This window comes from Acanthochromis polyacanthus, chromosome 11 (assembly GCF_021347895.1).
Source record: "Acanthochromis polyacanthus isolate Apoly-LR-REF ecotype Palm Island chromosome 11, KAUST_Apoly_ChrSc, whole genome shotgun sequence".
NCBI lineage: Eukaryota > Metazoa > Chordata > Actinopteri > Pomacentridae > Acanthochromis > Acanthochromis polyacanthus.
The window spans coordinates 4616244-4641577 of record NC_067123.1 but is presented as its reverse complement, the minus strand read 5'-3'; the positions used below and the strand labels follow the sequence as shown (position 1 = coordinate 4641577).

Below are 25334 nucleotides of genomic sequence, written 5' to 3'. Positions count from 1 at the left end.
TCTGTGGTATATTCACTTGTTTTTGTGGAGACTTGGAGTAATTTTATGGTTGTTTATACCCTGTTTGTGGTTATTTTTTGCATCGTTTGGTGCTTAGTTTGTGTCCATTTGTGTTACTTTTGGCCTTTTATGGTCATTTTCAGTCTTTCAGTAGAGGTTTTGTGTCTTTTCATGGTGTATTTATCTACTTTTATGATGCTTTTTGGGTCTTTTTGTGTGGATTTTGTGTTTCTCTGTGGTAATTTTGACCCTTTTAGGTGATCTGGTCTCTTTTTGTGGTTAATTTGTCTCTTTTTGTGGTAATTTTCCAGCTTTTTTAGTTGTTTTAGTTACAGTTTTCATCAGAACTCAGATGTGTTTCTCCTCCTAAATGTCATGGTTCTATCTGCTGGACTGATGAAGTTCTGAGGCTCAGAAATGATGGAAAAAGTCCATTAAAAAGTGATAAATCTGGACCCACCTCTCTGGACTTCAAGGACCTGAAACTCTGTAAATATTCCCAGTATGAAGGCAGAACTCTGGTGGAGATTAAGAGGAGTCTGATGGGTTTGTTTTTATGCTACGTGTAGAGCAGTGCTCAGAAATGTGAACGTGTTTGTTGTTGTCATCATGTCTGTCATTTCTTTCCACCGGTATTTTATTTCAGAGCTTCCTACTGTCAGAGAGTTTCCTGATTGCCCAGATTCTCAGACAGTTAAACATTTAAAAGTCCTGTCAGCTTCCTTCTGTCATTTTTAGCTGCAGTTCTGCTCAGAATCTCTTATGCAACCAGATCCACACGACTTCCTTGTTTTCTGATCACACGAACTTAAAGAACTTATTAAATGCACAGACATTATGCAAGAAAACTCTCAAAGTGTCGTTCTTTTCTGCAGAAAAACATGGATTTGTCCTGAAATTTGCATATTCCCAACAGAGTTAGAGGATTTTCACACTGTTGTTGGAGTCAGATGGTTAAAAAACATCAGAGATGGAGGAAATTCTCTTTATTTGAGGTCAGAACAACAATAATAACTGTTAGAATGTCCCTAAATTGAAAGTACGAGCAGCAAAACGTCCCTAAGCTAACATAATCTCATCCTAATTTGTATCTACGCTGTAAAAAACGTGAATTTTCCACCATTTTGGCACCAAAATCTATTGTCAAATAACAGCTCTCTCATAAAAATAGAATGCCTCCCCATAACTAAAGCACATTTTCTGGCTTTAATTTTGAAATTATTAATAAATAGGAACTGCCTTTCTTATGTAATTTAGCTTTTACTTAGCAATATCTAGAAAATAAAACTTCTTTCAGTTATAATAAAAGTTTATTTTACCATTTTCTCATCCTAAATATACTTGAATATTGTTATAATACAAATAATCAGGCTTCATACTACAAAAATAGCTTTAATAGTGTCTTTTTACTGTGCTTAAATCTGCAAAAAATATCGTTATTTTACAGATATTTGCTGTAAAAGCTGTTTGATGGTGAAAAATATATATTTAAAGAGGTTTAAAGATTCTTTTCAATTGTTCTGCTTCGTTAAATGAGAGAAAACAGTGTTAATTTCTATGCTGAATGTAAAATAAATCAGCTTTACACCTCATCTGGACACAAAGAATCTGTGATTTAGACATTTTTGGTGGGTTTTCACCAGAATATTTGAATTTCTCAGGTAAATTCACATCATAATAACCCTGAAGGGTCTTAAATGTTCATGAATCAACATGTCAGCTGTGTTAAAATGTCTGTTATCGATGAACTGATGAAGCGTTTTGAAGTGTTTTTTTAACCATGTGGGGTGAATGTGAGGCTGGTGGTGGACCAGCGGAGGGCGCTGTGACTCCAGCGTTGGAGGATTCAGCGGCAGGAAACTGATTTTTTACTCTTCATTCAGTATTTTAACTCAGAGTAAACCTTTCTATTGGTAAATGTTGAATTAAAGCACTATAAGCTGCTAGAATCTGCACTTTCTGTGGTAATATGGATAAAACAGTGCAGCTAAAAACTGCATTTTTTTATTTAATGCATAAAAAACGGCAGGATTTCTTTCTAAATAGCAACACGGGAGCTCTTTTTGCTCTCTAAACAGATAAATGCTGCAGGTTTGAAACCAGATTTCCTGCATCAAAGTTAAACTGAACCTGAGTTTCCTGCAGCAGTCTGTTCTGAGGAGGTTTTACTTGGCTGTACATCTTATGTACATTAATAATAATAATAATAATAATAATAATAAACTTCAGAGGAATCCATGACCTCAGGCTGTAAACTGACAGCTTTGTTGTTCTTGAAGAGAGAAGAACCAAACAGATCATTTAAAACAATCCAGGTCAGGCTCAGAATGTGGGTTTGGCCTTTTTGCTTCATCATTTCTGCCTTTTATGCAAATTTAGAATCCTCTTCCGTGCTTTCATCAGATCTGAATGATTGAATGGATCCAACAGAGGATGCAGTTTTAATTTTTGGTCTTTGAAAATGGAAGAAAAAATTGCAAACTGTCCAATCCCGGCTGGTTTAGTGTCTCCATAAAGTTCCTGTAAGTGTATATGAATGGATGGATCCATATTTCTACTTAAATTCAGTCTTTGGTTGACGTTTCTCCAACTTTAGAGGCTCTAACATCAGTAGAATCTGATGTGAGGAAGGTTTGACCAGACAATGTTCCAGTTTTAAGACATGCTGACTTTAAATCTGTCCAAAGTGACTTAAATGAGTCAAAACTGACATGAAAATCATTCTAAATTATTTCAAACTTACGTCTAACTTGTCCAAGATGACTCAAAATTGTTAAAATGTCCCAAAAATCGTCCCAAACCACTCTAAATATTGTAAAAAATTGCAATATTGCCTAATAATTGGACCTTGACAGTGGAAAAAAGTGCAGCATAAAGTTCCTAAATACATAAAAAACAACAATTCTCCTCAGACAAAACACCAGGCATGATTATCTACATGGATGCAGAGATTATGTACTTTTTCCCGCTTAGATTTCTCCTCTAGTGATCAAAACTGTTGCAGAATAAGTTGATAGTTGACAACTAGCTGAGGACTAATTTAGCTCAACTACACATAGACGGAAATGTTTTTTTAAAAAAAGCTTTCACTTTAAAAACTCAAAACCAACAGCACTGAAAGATGTTTTATCTTTTAAAATATTGCCAAAATGACGACATTTTTCAGCCAGAAACTGTAAATAAAAGAAACAACTGACAGATTTTAAACCTTCCAACAGTCCATGAATGCATCGTGTGACGTCACCTTTCATCAGAGGACAAAGAAGTCAGACGTGAGCTTAAAATTGTGATAATTCACCAAAATCTCTTTATTCTACATGTGTCATTTAGAAGAAATACAGCATTTGTACTAAAAATGTTTGGTAAAGACAAAAATCTGTGAATTTTGTTCCAACTGGTCCTCAAAGACGGACTCGGCTGTGACCAACGTTCATGTGACAAAAGTTCAGAGAGTTTAGGTGGAACTGCATGTTTTCTTATTTCAACCCCGTTTAAAGTTTGAAAATGTGGGACAAAAATATATTTTCACAGCGAAATTTCTGATGTCCATATTTTTAACATTTTTTGGGAAATTTTTTAACATTTTTTGGTGGAAAAAGTGAAATGTTAAAGATTATTAAGAATATTCACAAAAAAAATCAATCAAAATTCGCTGTATTTTGGTTGATTTTTGGTGAATATTCTTAATGAAAATATAAGAAGTTTTACTGATATATATGTAATCATTTTAGATATTTTTAGGATTTTTTGAAGATTTTTACTCACTTTTGGAAAATATTTACACCAATTTTCTTGTCAAATTCAGGGGATTTTCTTTTTTTTTTAAATAAAACTTTCAAGTGAAACTTTTAAGGAATTATTGGAATTTTCTTCCTGAAAGTTTTGCAAATTTCAGAAATTTGGGGATTTTTTTAATTTTTGCTCAATTTTCAGGGTTTTTTCAGATAAGGAAACAATATTTTTTGGTACCCGTCAATGAGGACAACAGGAGGGCTAAAATGGTCTAAATGATGCCATCTATCAGCCAGAGACTGAAAGAATCGTCTGATTTCAGACTTTACGACGATCCTCTAACGTATCACGACTATTCAGTTGGGAAAATCAAAGCAAACAGAAGCTTAAAATGTAGATATTTAATCATGATATGGTGAACTTAAAGATATACAGGTCTGACATGAAGGAAAATGAACCCATAATTCTGCTTTTGCAGCCAAAAATCAATGTTAAGAGACCAGTGTTACGTCTGGTTGATGGATCTGGAAGAGTTTTAAAGGGAGAACACAGCTTTAAATCTTTTCTTTGGGTTGAATAGGAGCAAACTTTGATTGTTGACAAAGAGCTGTAGAGGAAAAAAGAAATGTTAGGAGAAAATGTTCATACTTTTAGTGCAATAAAATGCAAAGTTGACACTTCTCCAGGCTGTGCAGTAACAACAAGACATTATAAAAGAACATTCTTTTAAAAAATACAACAGACAATTAGGGGAAAAAAGTCCACAAAACTGCTGACATCCATCTTTTATGACCTGACTACCACTTCCTGACATTTAAAGTCATAATCACTGATCAGTGACACTCAAACGTCTCATTTAAAAGCTCCTGTTTTCTATCGCGTTTCTTCTTCTTCTTCTTCTTCATGTGAATCTTTGCCTTTTAAATCCAAACCAGAGGCCTCCTAATGGACGGGTTCGTCTCCAGCAGCTTTCCTCTGCTGGACTCACTTTAATTTACCGTCTCTCCGTCTTTATTTATCAGAACTAAGAGGCCGAACAGAACAATAACATCCAGCCTCGTCTGCAGGAAGCTTTAGTGGATTACATGCTGGTTTATTCTTCCTGCGCCAGAACACGTTCACGCAGCTGCTTCAGTCAGGAGATTCAGCGGGATTTGTTTTTATTGTGTTTATTGGTCTGGAAATTAAAATATTAAATGAATCAAAGCCTTCAGATGAAAAACAACCAGCTGGTCCATTCAAGTTACTGATGCAATCGAGACGGTAGTTTATGTCCTACATGCTGAGATGTAGGTCAGATAATGGTGCTGTTTACTCATTTGTTCAGTTCTGTGAGATATTTTGGCCAAATTTTGACTTTCATGTTTTCATATCTTCCATTTACCCTTAAAACCATCTGTGAAGCCATTTTCATGGTTTTAAATGACACTTAGGAGACAGAAAATAAGAAAAATGAGACACAAAATGACAAACATGAGACAAAACGACCAAAATGAGACACAGAATGAGACAAAGCTGACATGAAAGGGCAAAAAAGTTGTGAATAAATCATCAGACCTCTATGAACACCAACATCTAGACCTTTATGAACACCAACATCTAGGCCTTTATGAACACCAACATCTAGGCCTTTATGAACACCAACATCTAGATCTCTATGAACACCAACATCTAGACCTTTATGAACACCAACATCTAGACCTCTATGAACACCAACATCTAGACCTTTATGAACACCAACATCTAGGCCTCTATGAACACCAACATCTAGACCTTTATGAACACCAACATCTAGACCTCTATGAACACCAACATCTAGACCTTTATGAACACCAACATCTAGGCCTTTATGAACACCAACATCTAGACCTTTATGAACACCAACATCTAGGCCTTTATGAACACCAACATCTAGACCTCTACGAACATCAACATCTAGATCTCTATGAACACCAACATCTAGGCCTTTATGAACACCAACATCTAGACCTTTATGAACACCAACATCTAGACCTCTACGAACATCAACATCTAGATCTCTATGAACACCAACATCTAGGCCTTTATGAACACCAACATCTAGACCTCTATGAACACCAACATCTAGACCTCTATGAACACCAACATCTAGGCCTCTATGAACACCAACATCTAGACCTTTATGAACACCAACATCTAGACCTCTATGAACACCAACATCTAGACCTTTATGAACACCAACATCTAGGCCTTTATGAACACCAACATCTAGACCTTTATGAACACCAACATCTAGGCCTTTATGAACACCAACATCTAGGCCTTTATGAACACCAACATCTAGACCTCTACGAACATCAACATCTAGATCTCTATGAACACCAACATCTAGGCCTTTATGAACACCAACATCTAGACCTCTATGAACACCAACATCTAGACCTCTATGAACACCAACATCTAGACCTTTATGAACACCAACATCTAGACCTCTATGAACACCAACATCTAGACCTTTATGAACACCAACATCTAGGCCTTTATGAACACCAACATCTAGACCTCTATGAACACCAACATCTAGACCTTTATGAACACCAACATCTAGACCTCTATGAACACCAACATCTAGACCTTTATGAACACCAACATCTAGGCCTTTATGAACACCAACATCTAGACCTTTATGAACACCAACATCTAGGCCTTTATGAACACCAACATCTAGACCTCTACGAACATCAACATCTAGATCTCTATGAACACCAACATCTAGGCCTTTATGAACACCAACATCTAGACCTTTATGAACACCAACATCTAGACCTTTATGAACACCAACATCTAGACCTCTATGGACATCTAGACCCCTATGAACACCAACATCTAGACCTTTATGAACACCAACATCTAGGCCTTTATGAACACCAACATCTAGGCCTTTATGAACACCAACATCTAGGCCTTTATGAACACCAACATCTAGACCTTTATGAACACCAACATCTAGGCCTTTATGAACACCAACATCTAGGCCTTTATGAACACCAACATCTAGACCTCTACGAACACCAACATCTAGGCCTTTATGAACACCAACATCTAGACCTCTACGAACACCAACATCTAGGCCTTTATGAACACCAACATCTAGGCCTTTATGAACACCAACATCTAGGCCTTTATGAACACCAACATCTAGACCTCTACGAACATCAACATCTAGATCTCTATGAACACCAACATCTAGACCTTTATGAACACCAACATCTAGGCCTTTATGAACACCAACATCTAGGCCTTTATGAACACCAACATCTAGACCTCTACGAACACCAACATCTAGGCCTTTATGAACACCAACATCTAGACCTCTATGAACACCAACATCTAGACCTTTGTGAACACCAACATCTAGACCTCTATGGACACCAACATCTAGACCTTTATGAACACCAACATCTAGATCTCTATGAACACCAACATCTAGATCTCTATGAACACCAACATCTAGACCTCTATGGACACCAACATCTAGACCTTTATGAACACCAACATCTAGATCTCTATGAACACCAACATCTAGACCTCTATGAACATCAGGTTCTTTTTCCTACCAATGAGTCCACATCAACATTTAGTCTAAATATCTGTAACCTGGAACCTTGTCTGTCCATTCAAGCAGGGTTTTGACTAATTTTAGATATTTATGAGTAACTTTGGACATGTTTCAAGTCATTTTGGACAAACTTTGCTAAATTACAGACAGCGATTGTTCATTTTGGACAGGTCTTTAGTTGTTTTGGGACAATTTGGACAAATTTTGGATAGAAGCTGGAACCACACATCAGATTCTACTGATGTTAGAGCCTCAAAAGTTGGTGAAATGTCGACCAAAGACTGGATTTTAGTAGAAATATAGATCCATCCATATATGTACACTTACAGGAACTTTATGGAGACACTAGACCAGCCTGGATTGAACATTTTTTTACTTTCCTTCCATTTTAGGGGCCAATTAGTGTTTATTTTGCCATTTTGTACAGCTGTTCATCATTTTTGGACACATTTAAAGTAATTTCGGACATACGTTTTGTCATTTTGGACAAAATGTGGGTTATTTTGGACACAGATCAAGTCAAAATAATAACAAATTAGAACGTTGTCGTATTTCATTTCAAATTCTACTGATGCTAGAGCCTCAAAAGTTGGTTTTAGTAGAAATATAGATCCATTCATATATATATATACACTTACAGAAACTTTATGGAGACACTAGACCAGACTGGATTGAATAATTTGACCTTTATTCCATTTTCAAGATCCAGTAACTGAAAATGTGTTCTCTGTTGGATCCATTCAATCGTTCTGATCTGATGAAACTATTCTGAGTTCTCAACACATTTAATGTCTGTTGAAGTTTTATTTATGGAGATATTGAACCATTAAAATGACTACACAGGCTGTTTTTTGTTTATTTTCTGGTCTGAAAACGTGAAATTCTCAAAATTCTGCCGAAATAAAAGCTTAGTTTGGGGTCCACAAACCAAACGTTTTGACCCTGATGTGGCGGCAGATGTTCTGTTCTGTGAAATATAATGAGCTCAATGAACTGTTTAAAACAACCATGAATCCAGCTCCAGTGTGCACAAACTACCAGCTAAAATAGCAGATTTTAGGCGCACAATGGTGAACCCTCCAGCATAACTGGACAATATTATATGTGCAACCAGATATGTGAGTTTCACCTGCTTGTATTTGAGTTAAAGGGCCTTTGCATGCTTTTCTAAGGTAAAATTAACCCACTTAAGATGGAAATAAATGTGCTTTCTGCAGGAATTAGATATATCTCTGGATTTAATGTTGACTTAAGTTGTAGCAGCCGTTCTGTTTTTAGGTTTCGGTGCACAAATAAGAGATAAATGTGAGTTTTCTGATACAGAGACTCTGACTCTGAACCCTGCAGATTGTGATAAAATGTTTATGTGCAGATTAGGATAAATCGGGCAGGTTTTCTCAGTATTCCTGCCGCTCCTTTCTGTGGATTTCAGAGCGCTGGTGAAGCCTGCGAGCTGTTATTCCTGCGACAGCCTCTTGTTACCAGATATCTTGCGAAAACATGTTGCTTTTGGCTGGCATGGGCCTGTTCGCTCTCACACTTCATTATTTCTGACCGCAGCAGCCTCCAGAGCATCGAGCGGCCACACAATCCTCACTTCTTACAGCGGCTCCCCTGGAAACCGAGCTGTGAAATCAAAAGCCTCAAATAGACTCTTTATCCAGACTGTCACATTTTCTCACGTCCAAAATACTTTCCCGGGTGTTCTTTTTTTCTTCTTCAGATTTTCCAGCATAAAAACAAAAATGTGACATGAAGGAATTACTTCAGTGAATTAAAACAACCAAACACTGTAAAAAATAATCAGGTTCACAATTTGCTTCGTGTCATTTTACAGATTTTCCCTGTTTTATTGAATCATGGATAATATCTTGTAAAATTATGGGGAAAAAATGTTTTCCATGTTGACTGTAAAAATAAAGAAACAAAAATAAGATTCAACATTTAAAAAGAAATCTCAATTTTTATTTTTATTTTTTACAAACAGTATTACTTGGCCATTAAATTACTATTATAATGTGAAATCTATACATTCTTAAGCTATTTAGATTTTTAAAAATGATTGTTCTACAGATATTTGCTGTCATTAGATTATTAAATGAATAATTCTACATAAATTTGTTCTTATTGGATAAGAACTGGAAAATTTTGACTCATTATTTAACTGTTATTTTACAGATTTTCCCTGTTTTGTAATAATTATATGTAATAAAATCTCAAAAAAGCCTTTCATTAAAATTAAATATAAGCAAAAGAACAACAACAACAAAAAAAAGCTTTAAATAAAGTCCATATTTTTTATAAAAAAAATCAATACTTTTCTAAATGGTAATTCTTTTTTTATTTACTTTTGCAATGTTGGACCATGAAATTAAATTCTGTTTACTAAATTTAAACCCATCATCAACAACAACAACATTATTTTATAGAGAGTTCCCGTAATTTGGAAGAAAAAATTGTAAATATTTTTAACTGTCATTTGATGCCTTGTCTTTGTTTTGATAAATTACAGATATTTGGTCAAATTATTTAAAAAAAATAAGTATACAGTAAATGTACATGCTGATAAAAAAAAGGTTGAAACTGTAAATAATGTCCACATCAACAATCTGTATTTTTACAAATGTCTTTAACTCTTACATTAAATTAAAAATGTTTACTCTAGTTTAATTTAATAATAAAAACGCTACTTTACAGATATTTGCTTGTATTTAAAAAAAAGTTTCTGAACATTACAATATTTCAGTATTTTTCAGTGTTACAGTATGCACTATGTTCATCTGTGTGTGATTATTATTATTATTTTTAACCTTTTTTTCTAGCAGCCTTGTTGCTAGATTTTTTACAGTGTTTTTCTTATTAACTTCTTATTAACCATCATTCCTCCTCTGGATGTTTTCATGTGATTTTCAGTCTCTCTGTGGTTCGTCAGGCAGATTTACTAAAATCGCTGCAGGTTCCTCGTCTGTTTTCTCCGACCGTCACTCCGACTCCCTCAGACCATCAATCAGTCGGTCGGTTTCTCTCCATGAGGGAATCTTTCACCTCAACACGTTTACATTCTCATTCGGCTTCATTTATTTTCTTAAAGACACCAGCATGAGCTCCAAACCAGCCTCATACAACCCAGATTACTTTATAATTGCCAGTAAAATAATCTTTTTGCTCTCCTCAGTCGGACATCAGATCTGCTAATGTCACCATGTGCCAACAGAAACTATTCTATGAAGTCAGAATGATGCAGATAAAATGAGGAAACCTGAGATATGACAACATGGAAATGTCCAAAATACATTAACCTAAATGGGGATTGTCTCAGTTTGATAAAACGCTCGACAGATTCAAAGTAACACTGACAAATCCAGTGTTCAGCCTGTAACGAAGACTTCAACAGCTCTATGGAGACTCATTATAGATTCTACAGACACTTTAGAATAATTTCAGAATGATTTTGTTCTGTTTAGGTTTAGTTTTAGCACCACGATCTGCAGCTTTTTCAAACCTTTGCTTTCTTCAGTGATCGCTCTGCAACAATGAAGATGTTTAAGACTCAGTTGTACAAAACAATGTCACAGATGTACGAAGAAAAACTGTTGGGAGTTCTTCTGTTATAAGACATGATGGCGTTAAATAACAGAAGGTGAGCTTTAATAAATAAAGAAAACACACATTGCTATTAGAAACTGTAGTCCGGACAAATCAAAACATGCAGAGGTGGAAAAGAAAAACCAAAAACACAACAAAAGTGCAACAACAAACTGAAACAGGAAGTAAAGAAACATGGAAAAGCTTTTTAAAAAAATAAATGTAGAAACCACAGACAGATGATGGACATGAGGAGGAAGTCAGGAAGGTAAACACTAAGTCACATAGGAAGTCATTAAGGTAAACAGAAAGTAAAACAGGAAGTCAGACAGACAAAGAGGAAGACTAAGAGCAAGTCAGACAGGTGAACAGGAAGTCAAACAGGTGAACAGGAAGTCAGACAGGAAGTCAGGCAAGTGATCAAGAAGTCCATCCGTCCATCCATTTTCTTCCTCTTATCCGGGGTCGGGTCATAGAGGCAGCAGATGAAGCAGGTCATTCCAAACGTCCTTCCTCCCAGCAACACTTTCCAGCTCTTCCTGGGGGATCCCGAGGTGCTCCTAGGCCAGATGAGCTACATAATCCTTCCAGCAAGTTCTGGGTCTACCCTGGGGTCTCCTTCCAGGCGGACGGGTTTGGAAAACTTCCAAAGGAAGTCTCTCCTGAGGCACTCAGATCAGATGTTCTAACACCTCATTTGGCTCCTTTCGATGTGAAGGAGCAGCGGCTCTACTCTGAGCTCCCTCTAGATGTCTGAGCTTCTCACCCTATCTCTAAGGTTGAGCCCAGCCACCCTGCAGAGGAAGCTCATTTTGACCACTCGTATCCGTGATCTTGTCCTTTCGGTCACTACCCACAGCTCATGACCATAGGTGAGGTTGGGACATAGATGGACGATGGTTTTGGTATAATGTCCACCTTACTACTGACATTGCACCAATCCGTCTGTTCATCTTTTGCTCCATTTTCCCGTCACTTGTGAACAAGATCCCAAGATACTTGAACTCCTTCGCTTGGGGAAGCAGCTCCTCCTCAATCAAGAGGGACCACTCCACTGGTTTCCAGCAGAGAACCATGGCCTCGGACTTGGAGGTGCTGATCTGCATCATCGCCACTTCACATTCGGCTGCAAACCGCTCCAGGAACAGGAAGTCAAACTGGTAAACAGAAAGTTTACAGGAAGTCAGCCAGGTGAACAAGAAGTCAAACAGGAAGTCTAATAGGAAGTGAAGCAGGTAACAGGAAATTTAAAAAGAACTCAGGAAGGTGAACTAGAAGTCGAACAGGAAGTCGAACAGGTGAACAAAAAGTCAGACAGGAAGTCAGGTAGATGAGCAGCAAGTCACAGTAAGAGTAAAAGTAAAACAGGAAGTAAGGCAAGCAAACAGGAAGTTAAACAGGAAGTCAATAGAAGACAAAATCATTTACACACTGAGAAGTAACGTGGAAATGAACACTAAGTGAAAGTAATGACGGTAGTCAAAAAAGGAGTGAAACATTGACAAGAGGAGGAAGTAAAACTCAAGAAGACACACGAGGACAGCGATCTTCTTAAATTAAAACAGTAAATAAACCAAACAAAACCTAAGATGAGGAAGCCAAGGAAAAATAATGGTCTTTGTTGTCCTTTTGCGTCTCTTTGTGGGATCTTCGACGTCCTTTCACTGAGTTGAACCTCAGTGAGGCAGAATTCCAGTTTGAGATCCTCCAGCTTCATTCTGAGCAGTTCAAGCTTCATAAAAAACATCGAAAATGGATGCTGTAGATGAATTAAACTGTAAATGTCTGTAATGAGAAACACATGAAGGTTAAAGTGACATCATTAGTCCTGGAAGAATGACAGAGTTGATATGTGAAATGCTGTTTCTGACGATTAAATTACAGATACAGTCCAGATATTAAGAGTCTTTCATATCAAGAGCTACACGGACACGAGGACACGCCCCTGACAGCCATCGTTCCACAGATGGAGGTTTCCAGCAGATCTTTGGGGTGTGGTTGTGCTTTCAGACAGATTTGTGGTCTCCATTACATCCAGGCTCAATCTAAACGTCCTCTCAGCCAACATGTGACAAACCACGTTAGATCTGGGAGTCCAGGACCTTTTATTTCTTCGATTTCACATGAGAGCGTTTAGCCTCGTTGTCATTTGCGGTGATTAACAGCTGCTTTGGATTTGGGTGAACGTCGTCTACTGACATCACTCAATTAGTGCTTGCTTGTAATAACGGAGTTAAAGCGAAGCTGTTTGTTCAGGCTGTTGTTACAGTTAATGTCATGTACAAATTACTGGTGATGTCACTTTTAATTAGAAGCTGCTGTTTGATACGAAGCGACAGTGACGGACTGTTGAAAGTCTCGCCATCAGGGTCTTTGTGGTTGTTTTGTGGATTTTTTGCCGTTGTTTTACATCTTTTTGCCATTTTTTTCAACTGTTTGTGGTCGTTTTATGTCTGTTTGTAGTCATTTTGTGTCTCTTTATGGTTGTTTTGCATCTTTTTGTGATTGTTCTGTGTCCCTTTGTGATTGTTTTTTGTTTCTTTGTGGTTGTTTTACTTCTCTTTGAGGTCTTTTTGTCTCTTTGTGGTCGATATGTGTTGTTTTTGCAGTTGTTTTACATCTTTTTGCCATCGTTTTTCAACTGTTTGTGATTGTCTCCATACTTCCATCCATCCATCCATCCTCTATACACCGCTTTATCCTCATTAGGGTCGCGGGGGGGTGCTGGAGCCTATTCCAGCTGACTCGGGCGAAGGCAGGGGACACCCTGGACAGGTCACCAGTCTGTCGCATGTCTCCATACTTGTTATGTACATCTTTGTGGTCAATTTGCATGGCTTTGTGGTAGTTTTACATCTCTCTGAGGTTGTATTATCGCTATTTGTAGCCATTTTGTGTCTCTTTGTGGTTGTTTTATGTTGCTTTGAAGTCACTTAACGTCTATTTCAAATCATTTTGTATCTCTTTGTAGCCTTGAGTGGTTCTTTGCTTCTCTTGTGGTGTTTTTGTCTCTTTGTGATCAATCTGTGTTGTTTTTGCAGTTGTTCTACATCTTTTTTGACGTTGTTTTGCAACTGTTTGTGGTTCTTTTGTGTCTCTCTGTACCTGTTATGTGCATCTTTGTGGTCATTTTGCATGTCTTTGTGGTCGTTTTACCTTGCTTTTGGGTCACTTCGTGTGTATTTCTAACCATTTTGTGTCTCTTTATGGTCAATTTGTGTTGCTTTCTGTCATTTTGCAACTGTTTGTTGTTGCTTTGTATCTCCGTAGTTGTTAAGTGCATCTTTGTCATCATTCTGTTCATCTTTGTTGTTTTGTATCTCTTCATACGTGTTTAATGTCTTCACAAAGAGACATGAAACGACAAGGAAGCAAAAATGCCCAGATCTTGGTTTGTCCTCCAAGCTGTTGGTTCATCTGTATTTCTGCGCAGTATCCAACTGCTGAAGGACTTCATCTGCACTTCCTGGATGTCTGGATGCAGCTGTACCCTTCCTGGCTCAGAATCTGGATCTTCAGGCGTGCTTCCTGCTTTAGGTTTTTCGTTTTAGAACATGTTTGTCTCTGAAGAACTTTCTAATGTTGGGGGGGGTGGGGGTGGGGGTGGGGTTTGAACCCAAGCTGAGAGTACGGAAAACACGGCAGGGACCAGAGAAGTTAAACAAGGATTTATTAATGGTGTGAAATAAGCAAATCAATGTGTGAAACCAGGAGGGAATTCTAACAAAACTAACTATTCTAAAATAAACAGCCAGGATTTAAACTAAGGCAAGCTAACAGGAGAAAACTAAAAAACAGTCACTACCAGAATGGGCGGGGCGAGTGGACAGGCTCCTGGGGACTGGTGGCCCATGGGTGCTCACCACTGGAGTCGATGAGTGACAGGGAGCAGCAGTGGCAGTCCGGGAAATGGCCAAGTGGGAGCAGATCCTCCTTTAGGGATGGGTGTCGGAGTCTTGCAGTTGGGGCAGGAGTGGGGCAGGAGTGGGGCAGGGATTGCACCGAAGGCAGGGCAGGGCAAAGCAAGGCAAGGCAGCTTTGGACAGCAGAAGAGTGAAGCAATAATCTGGCAGGGAGTGGAGTGAGGAGCTGGCTTCTATGGAGGTGTGCTGCACCACAGCTGCCCGGAGCTCTGCTGATGAGCTGATGGGTCATCAGTTGTAGCACAATGGAGCGAGCGAGAGAGTGAGAACAGGGAAGGGCAGAATTAAGAAGGGAGAGAGGAAGGAAAGAGGAGGTCACACGAGGTCAGGTGCAGGGACTGGGGGGGGGGGCATGACATCTAATGCGCTGGTGTTACATAGACGCTAAGCACGACCTTCATTAGTGGATCACTGGAACCAAAATGACTCAACACTCCACTTTTCTTATGTGTTTTATGGAACCAATTACAAGTTTTTAATGTTTTTTTTTAAAAATCTTTTTAGGATTTATTTAGTATTTTGGCTTTGACTTTAATACAAGAAATTAGACATGAAGACCTCAGAGTGATTCTTGATGTTATATTTCACAAATGCATGGGATGTCTGAAAGCTTTTTTCCACCACTGTACATCCAAAAATCAGTATTTTTATAAGTAGTCATTTATTTTTCCAAATATAATATTACTGGTCACTGGAGATCAAATTGGGCTGAATGTGGCCCCTGAAGCTAAGCGCTAAGCTAACCTACAGGCTGAACTTCCCCATCGAGCTTCAGTTCTTCTGCTTGTTTGTGGACCTTCTTCACGTTCCAGCGAGGTGTTCGGTTGCTGAAGGATGGGATGTTTAACCTCTGATTAGGCCCGTTAATGTCAAACACGAGGAGACGTTGCAGGTTCTGACAGTGTTGAAGGAGCGTCTGAACCTCTGGGCGGGTTTATCTCTGCACCATCTTGGGTCGGGCCTGGAAACGACGGAAGAGTCGCTTTATCTGCGATTTATCTCACGTCTTCCTGAGCCAGCGAGCTTCAGACACACAGTAAATGAAGATGTTATCATGTAAACCTTTAAAGAGTTGATTCTGAGGCAGGCTGAAAACATTAGTGCATCTCATGCTCCTTTATTCAATCCAGCAACACAAAACTGACCACATGTTAGGAAAGAGGTTTAAATAAATCTGCACAACGTAGTGAGGTAAAAGCAGAGTTATCGGAGCACATTTTTCCAGGTTATTACTCCAACTTACACGTTTTCTTCTTCTTTTTCTTCCCTGCTGTTAAATTACAGCCTCTTAGTGCGATAATAAACATGTCAATTGTACTTTTACAGGCTCCAGATACACTTTATCTCGTACCTCCACAGTAGATTGTGTTGTTGTGAAATACGTGTTCACACGGATCAGTCGGTGGAATCGTTAATTTCATGCCTTGTGTCCAAACTTCTTTTTTCCCCCGCTTTCTACGCTGATGGGAAACAGAAACTGGATTCATAATGTTCTGGATGTGATTAATGATGTGGAAACACGATGAATCCGACACGACGAAACGACCCCCAACCTCAGTTTTCATGAGACGTCGGCTTAATATAAGCATTTAATGAAGCACAAAGCACAAAAATGTGCTAAGATGACAACAGAATGACACAAAAGAGGCAAAAAAGAGGAAAAATGACAAAAAAGACACAGAAATCACAGAGAGAGACACAAAAAGAAGCCAAAATGACACCACTCATCAGAGCCAGAGACCGGTAAAACATAAAGAATTATTGGATTTCCAACCCTCCTTAAACTGTTTATCTGTGAGCTACAAAAAGAAAATGGCACAGAAAGACACAAAAGAAGGAAACTGACACAGAAAAATGCTAAAATGACATGAAGTGACACAAAAGAAGCAAAAATGGCCCAAAAAGACACAAAAAGAAGCAAAATTGACACAAAAGAGACACAAAAGATGCTAAAATGACATGAAAATGGAACACAAAGACAAAAAACTGACAGAAATGATGTGTTGTGTTGCAAAAGTGACACACTAAGACACAAAAAGACATGAAAATGTCAGAGAAAGACTCAAAAAGGAAGCAAAAATGACAAACAAAACACAAAAGATGATAAAATGACAAAAATGACAAGACACAAAAGTGACAGAATTTATGCTTTCATGACACAAAAAGACACAAAAGATGGTAAAATGACATGAAAATGACATAACAAGACAAAAAAGTGACAGAAATTATGCTAAAATGACATAAGGACAAGAAAAAACGCACAAAAATGTGTTAAAATAACGCAAAAAAAGATACAAAAGGGCATAAAACAGGCACAAAAGATGATAAAAAGACACAAAAAGAAGCAAAATGACAGAAAAAAGATAAAATGATATGAAATGACATAAAAGCAGCAAAAAGGACAAAAAAGAAGCAAAATTGGCACGAAAAGGGGTAAACATGACACATATGAAATGCAAAAGATGCTAAAATGACATGAAAATGTCACAAAAACAAACAAAATGGCATAAAAAGACACAAAAAGAAGCCAAACTGACACAAAAGAGACACAAAAGATGCTAAAATGACATTAAAATGGAACACAAAGACAAAAATGATGTGTTGTGTTGCAAAAGTGACACAAAAAGACACGAAAATGTCTGAAAAAGACTCAAAAAGAAAGCAAAAATGGCACAAACAAAACACAAAAGACTCTAAAGTCATATAAAAATGACACAGGAAGACACAAAAGTAACAGAAATGATGCTAAAATGACAAAGACAAGAAAACACACACAAAATGACACAATGATGTGATAAAATAACGCTAAAAGACAAAAAAGAGGCACGAAAGATGGCAAAATGACCAAAAAAGAAGCAGAAATTGCACAGAGAGACACAAAAATGACAGAGAAAGATGCTAAACTGACATGAAAATGACACAAAGAGGAGCAAAACTTAGACCAAAGTAAGTTTTACTGCATGTGTACACAGTAAACGTTCTTCCTGTGGGGTGGAAAACCTCGTAGATCACAGTTTTCTGCGTCCTGCTGCCGTCACACCGTTAATCTGAATGAATGTCCTCGTCTTTTCTGGAGGTAAGACGATCGCTCACCGTCTGAACTTTGGCAGGTTTGAGTCGTTTCTCGGCCAGGAGACAAAGAGAGTCCAATAATAACCTCACATGTGGAGCTCCAGAAACAATAATCACTCGGTCAGAGCAGAAAGTTTATAATTACCGTAATTCTTACCGACTGCAGGACCGTTACTGTTCAGTACAAAACACATCCATTCATTCACTTTGGGTACTGCTGGGATAACAAAACACAAAAACGATACACAAAATATAACACAGTCGCAGTATTTATGCTTCTGCAACGTTTGAGTAAAAAAATCTTTCTGTCCTGCAGGTTTTCAGTCTCTGCTGCTCAAAGAGTTCAGTTGACGATGTAAAAATATCGGCGCCGCTCGTTGCCCCGGCAACCTGAGCTCAGTTTAACCAGTTCAGGTCCTTCACGTCTTCGTCCTCACGGCTGCTTCCTGTCAGTCCGTGAGTTTAAAAGCTCCTCCATGAAACATCGGCTGGACGCCTCCAGGTGAGGCTGAACGGGAAGTGAAGGTGAGGACTAGGAGAAGTCCAGCGGGCGCACCATCATGGCCGTGGCCTTCAGCGAGTAGCTCGGTCCTTTGAAGTAGTGCCACTTGATGCCGTTCAGCTTCCCCACATGCTGGCCGTGAGTGAAATACATCCCGTTGAGGTTGGACGGACCGCAGGCGTCGAACCACCAACCTGAGAACGAGGAGAGGAAGGAAATGAATGCTTAACTTAATATCAATGTCATCTGCACAAGGAATGTATCAGTAGCTGGTTCAATGTCAGTCTCAGTATCATGTGCAATATTTTCTCATGAAAATCTCATCCTAGATGTGTTTAATGTTTATATTTTATGTAGATAATCTTTTTTATGATAATTACCTTTTGATATTTTCACGTTTATAATGCTATTTTTTTTATAATTTTGTAAAATGTTTATTTTTCTGACAACTGCACCGATGTGGACGAGACTCAAATTTCGTTGTAAAAGCATGACTGCCCAATGATGATACAGATTTATCTGATGCTCTTATCCATCATCTCCATTTCACATGCAATATTTGAATTTCATGTGAAATTCTTCAATTTAATATGCAGTATTTTATTATAAGGTGCAGCGTTTCAGTTCCATGAGTCATTACTGGGTTCAGTTTTTAAATTTCATGTGCAAACGTCAATTTTTATGAGCAGTATCTCGTCTTCATGTGAACTATTTCACTATCAAATGCAATATTTTAATTTCGTGTGCAATATTTTTCATGAAGAATACTTTTGTGCAATATTTCTTCATACGCTCTGTCCCCATTCTATGTGTAATATTTCAGCTGTATGTGAAATATTATTTACAGAAGTAATATCTCAAATTAATGTGCATTGTCTCAGTTCCATGTGCAGTATTTCTTTTCATGTAAAACATCCTCATCATGTGTCAACGCTAATTTTCAGTATCTCAACTTCACGTGCGTTATTTTAGGATCATCTGCAGTGTTTTATTTCCATGTGCAATTTTATTTTACTGGGTATCACTGTCAGTTTTGTGTCTGACTTTTCCTTTATTCTAGTCTCATATTTGCTCACTTGTTTGTCTTTTTAGTAACGCATCACACTTAAAACTTGTTTTCTACCACAAGATTCATTTCTTTCTTTCTATTCTTGTCATTTTTTTCTCCATCAGGATGAATAAAGTTCTATTTTACCTCAAACATTCACATTAAAGAACCTGCAGAGTTCTGATGAGTTTAATCTGATGTGTGTCCTTGTTGTTGTTGTTGTTGTTGCTTTTAATACATTCTGCTGATCTCCTGCTCGTGTCCTTGGTGAAGGTTGAACGTTTCCAGACTCTCTGGACGTCATTCAGACACATTTCTCTGCTATCTGCTGTCAGGACGAGGTTCTACCTGCTGCTGGACGCTTCGTCTATTTAAAGCTCAGTTATGAGAAGCTTTAATTCTGCTCAGAGGGCGACAGGTTTCATAACCTCCCTGAACTGTAGCCACCTCCAGCCAAACACCGAAGCTGATTTAGAGTTTAAGACAAACGCCGACCTGTTGAGTCTTAAAAACTTCAGTTTACAAAGACCTGAATGATCCAAATCTGAATGCTGAGACAAAGACAAGAGAAATGTTTTCTTATTGTCTAACAACCTGCTCAGAAACATCTTCTACGTCCCTCCATTGGATGTTTGTGCAGCCCATTTTACTTAATCTTTTATTTTTTACTTCCTGTTGCTCTCAACTCTTCTAAACTAAATTAAATGCAGGGTTGGAAGTGAAAAAAGGACAAACGTACAGATTTAGATGAACCTGTTACATCTCTTTTCCACAGAGCTTTATGTTCATATAAAAACAAACATAAAAATAGATGAATAAAATAAAAAATACAATTAAAACTAAAATAAAATAACTGTATTATTAATCAAATAAAGATAAATAAAGGAAATGAAAATAAAATGAAACAAATAATTTAAACTATATAACAAATAGATAAACTTCAATAAAATAAAAATAACATCAATTTAAATTAAATAGAATTATAATAAAATATACAAGTAAAATAATAATAAATATAAAATGAAATAATAAAATAAAAAATGCTTAAAAAATTTGATCATAAATAAAACTGAATAAAATACAAATATTCTAAAATAAAAATTAACCAACTGAATACAAAAAAACTGAATAAAATATGAATAACAAAAGCCCAAACGAACAAATAACACAAAATAATCCACATAAAATAAAACTTAATAAACCAAAAAACAACTTGTTCACAGGATTTCCAGTGAATTCTTTGATTTTTTGCACAAAGCACACAAATAAAACAAAAATAGACGAAATCATAAATAATACAAAAATATTAAATATAAATTATAAAAACAATAAGAAAAATAACAAAACACAAATTATTATAAATAAATTTAACAACTAAATAAAACTGAAAAAAACAACATGAACTAAAAATAACAAAAATTAAACAGTTATAATAAAATACTATTCTAACTAATAGATTAATTTAAATTGATTGATCATTTATATTTTAAATAATGTAAATAATTATATAAATATAAAACGCATTTCCTTGCGTTGACCACCAGGGGGAGCAGTTTATTTATTTTACTGATTTATGTACATGAAGAAGAGCGATGTGGAAATGAGGCATTGAGTCCTAAATTGTCAAATACACATATTAACTTAAAAATTGTGCGTTCCAAGTCAAGTTGTAGTAAATTCATGAAAGTAACTCAAAATTTAATTTTCTCAACTTTGAGTTCAAGACTTTGAGACTTTTAAGACTTCAGAATTTACCACAAGAATAAATTATGCAATTAATAGTCATTAAAACAGCTGAGACTGCAGGAAAAAGCTCATTCCTCTGATTCAGTGTAGTTTGTGTTGTTTTTTAAAAACAACACAAAACCGCATCCTGCTCAACATAAAAAACGCAGAATTACATTTAAAACATTTTCCGGAATGTCCCTTATTACCCCGCTGTCCCTTATAGCCCCGTTTTACGGTTATCTAAACTTACAAACACTGATGCAAACTTATTATTATTGATTTTCTTATCCTAAACATCTTGAGCTTTGTTTTGTAGTTAAAGCCCTGCAGCTTTTATTGGACCTAACATTTAGTTATTAAGGTGATAAAATTGAATTATCTGTAATAAGCCTCAGTGTCTCAGATACAGAACGTGTTTAGAACGTGTTTAGAATGTGTTCAGAACGTTTCGCCGTCACTCCAACAGGTTTAAATACCAAACAGCTCTGACATTTCAGCAGCACCGGCCGCTAATCAGCAACAAAATTCTGTCCTTGTGGCCGAACACACGGATGAATTTACACTCTGAACACGTGACCGACTACACGGAAAGTGGAGGACAGCTGGGGACAGTTTCAGGTCAGAAAGACACGAAGAAGGACAATAAAACTGCACTTAATGTGATTATTTTTGCATTAAATTCAATGAGGGAGCATCATTAAACAGAATGAACAAAATACTGATAAAATAAATAATAGGAAATAAAAACAAAAATTGTAATAAAACATAAATAATTAAAAGCAAATTAAAAATAAAATAAATAAAATACACAAATTAGGGAATAACATAAAGAAAATAATAATAAAATAAAACTTGAATAAATAAAAATCTACAAATAAATAAAACGCAAAAAGGATCAAATGAAATAAACAAAAATAAAGAAAATAATAACAGAAAAAATATATAATTTATTAAATACAGTAAATTAAAGAACCTGGAAAATAATAATGAAAGAAAACTCAAATAATTTAAAATATATTTAACAACTAAATAAAATAAAACAAAAATAATATCAGCTAAAATAAAAAATATAGCATTACAAAACTGATATTCTACATAAAATAAACAAACAAATAAAATAATAATCAAGAAAAAATATGTAATGAAATTAACAAATAAAATAGAAGAAATTAAAATACAAATATAGACTAAAATAACCAAAAATAAAATAAATGGCATTAAAACAAAATAGAAGAAAATTAAATCAACAAATAAATAATATTGAATATAATACATGCAAATATTTTAAAAAACAAACAAAATAAAATAGAAGAAAATACAAATAACAAAATACAAAAAGTAGTTAGAATAACCTTTATTATTATTATTATTATTATTATTGGGGTCTTAACCTTAATATTAAAGGCATATAGTTTAATTTGCTCAGCTAAGATAATATTTTACATGCTTTTGTAGAGTTTAATCATCAGATAAACTCACTTCCTAAGGAAATCTGTAGAGTGTTAACCTCAATATTAAACTTATCTGATTAATTTTTATTAATTGATTATTTATATTTTATATGAAGATACTGATACGTTTATTAACTCACATTCAACCAGTTTTGCACTTTTCTGTCTTGTTTTTGGCTGCAGCTTCTTTTTTTCTGCTTGTATTAAAGTGTGAAACTCTGCACATTTATTTAGGATTGTAGTCTGTTCTTCTTCTGAGAAATACGAGGCTCCTGTCCGTGTTTTCCATTGAAAATCTTCTGCTCGGAGACACATTCACAAACCCTGCTTGTTGCCAGAAATATAACTGAACGTAAGCGAGAGAATGAATCATAACAAACCCGTAAAGAGACGATTTATCACTCAGCTGCAGTCAGAGTGACCAGAAAAGCACAATATTTACTTTATTAATGTTTGGAAATCAGAGTTTCTTCAAGTGTTTCCCTCAGAGTTCATCTTGTGCAACCTGCTGCTTTATTTTATTAATATTATAAGTGCTTTTTATTTTAACATTTCATAGACGAAGCAGAAAACAGGAAGTTGTCAAGTCCAGACCACACAGTCGCTGTTTAACGGAGCCGTAAAGTCACTGCAGTTTGTAGTGAGAATGAAGGGATTCCTGCTATATGTTCTTTATTCATATATCTATGTTATGATATGTTATATGCGTCCTCGGTTCTGATCCGGGTTCTTAGAAAGCCTCGCTCTGCTCGTCCTCTTAAAGTATTTTCTTCTCGTACATTCCAGACACTTACATCAGCCCGTGTCAGCTCTGCTCTAGTAAATAAATCACAAGATAAACAGTGAAAGCTCCGGGTCAGAACCAGCCTCTTGTTGTCCCGGTTCTGCTGGACGTCTGAATCAGGCCCGGCAGAGTGCTGATGGGCGGTGGGTTCGCCAGCTGCCATCAGCCGGCAGAGTGACCTCAGAGCTAACGCCGATCTTAAATCTGCTCTCGGAGATGCTTGATTAGAACCAGGTCAGAACCTCGGAGGTCAGCGGCTCCGTTTACAGTCACTTTAAATCTCTCTGACACTTCTTGGTGCGTCGCCCGGAGCCTTTGCGCCGCCGTCCAACTGGACCGGCCGCTCACAAAGACTAATAGGTGCAGATAGATGTTAAAGTGGCCCGCTTGTCCTGGAAGACGCAGCAGGTTCTGATCACACCGACCCAAACTAATGAACACTGTGGTGTTGGTGACAAAGAAAAGGAGAAAATTGCCTTTGGAGCAGTTAGGTCTCTGCATTTCTTTCTCATAAATGTAATTGTTTTCTCTGCCTGGTGCCATACAGAGATGGATGACGGATCATTTAGCTTCTTTTTTTGTAGTTTTAGTAATTTCCTGCTTCTCAAAGTAACACTGCACTTTACAGAGTAAGTTGTTGAGATCTGGCAACGCAGAAAGGTTGCTAAAAACACGTCAGAAGGGAAACAAAACACAAAAAGCTGGAACGGGTAAAACTGAAAAAAAGTCTGATGATGTTTGCTTTGACTGCACAAAACTAAAAAACTGACAAAGCGAACATGTTTCTAACACCAAACCGACCTAATTAATCAACATTTTGGAGTGTTTAGCGGCTAAAGAATGGATTACTTGTCTCTGGAGTTGGACGAGACGAAGGTGTTAGAATGCAAAAACACAACTCAGACTTCGAAGATGAAGGTATTAAAATGTAAAAACACAACTAGGACCAGGAAGATGAAGGTATTTGGATGTAGAAACACAACTAGAACCACAAAGATGAAGCTATAAAGACGTAAAAACACAACTAGGACCAGGAAGACGAAGGTATTTGGATGTAGAAACACAACTAGAACCACAAAGATGAAGCTATAAAGACGTAAAAACACAACTAGGACCAGGAAGACGAAGGTATTTGGATGTAGAAACACAACTAGAACCACAAAGATGAAGCTATAAAGACGTAAAAACACAACTAGGACCAGGAAGACGAAGGTATTTGGATGTAGAAACACAACTAGAACCACAAAGATGAAGCTATAAAGACGTAAAAACACAACTAGGACCACGAAGACGAAGGTATTTGGTCGTAAAAACAAAAAAAAAAGGAGGAAGATGAAGGTATTAGGATGTAAAAACACAACGAGGACCAGGAAAGTCGATCATTTGTCTCTGGAGTTGGATGAGACCAAAAATGAAGCTAAAAGAAAGAAATCACCGGTTCTCATATGGTTCTAAATATTTGTTATTGTTGCTCTTTGTGTTTGCTGGATGTGAAAAAGCAATTGTTTTTATGGAGTTTAACTGTTCGTGTGTTGGTTTTATTTCTGCACATGTGGAGTTCAATCTGAAACTCCTTGTAGTTCTGGTGAATTCATAGTCTGAAGATCCTCATTAAAATCTGTTGTTTGGGAACAAAACAATTCCTCAGTGAACTACAGTGATGATGGATAAGGCTATATGTGGTTCTAGTGAGTATAATACAAACCTTAGCAGCCTTTTATGAAGAATTCGCACCAAATTAAAGTGATAATAAACTCTACAGATGTTTTTAAAGCTGCAGATTTGCGACCAAAGTCTTCCGTTGGGTTTTAAACAGTCAGTAAAGGCAAAAAAGCTGAGTAAGTCAGTAAGTTGCAATTCTGCTGTTCTACATTTCAGGCTTACCTCCAAATAATTGTCATAACATGATGA

The 25334-nt window shown here is 36.7% G+C and overlaps 1 protein-coding gene across 2 annotated transcripts in view; it reads right to left on the bottom strand.

Moving 5' to 3' along the window:
- Positions 1 to 15927: 15927 nt before the first annotated feature.
- The window catches only part of angpt1 (angiopoietin 1), a 93706-nt gene continuing 84299 nt past the window's right edge, over positions 15928 to 25334 (bottom strand). For both annotated transcript variants that reach the window (XM_022211840.2, XM_051955471.1), the window contains exon 9: positions 15928 to 18606. In XM_022211840.2, the coding sequence (XP_022067532.2) occupies positions 18443 to 18606 (164 nt within the window). In that variant the 3' untranslated portion in view covers positions 15928 to 18442. The remainder of the gene's footprint in view (positions 18607 to 25334) is intronic.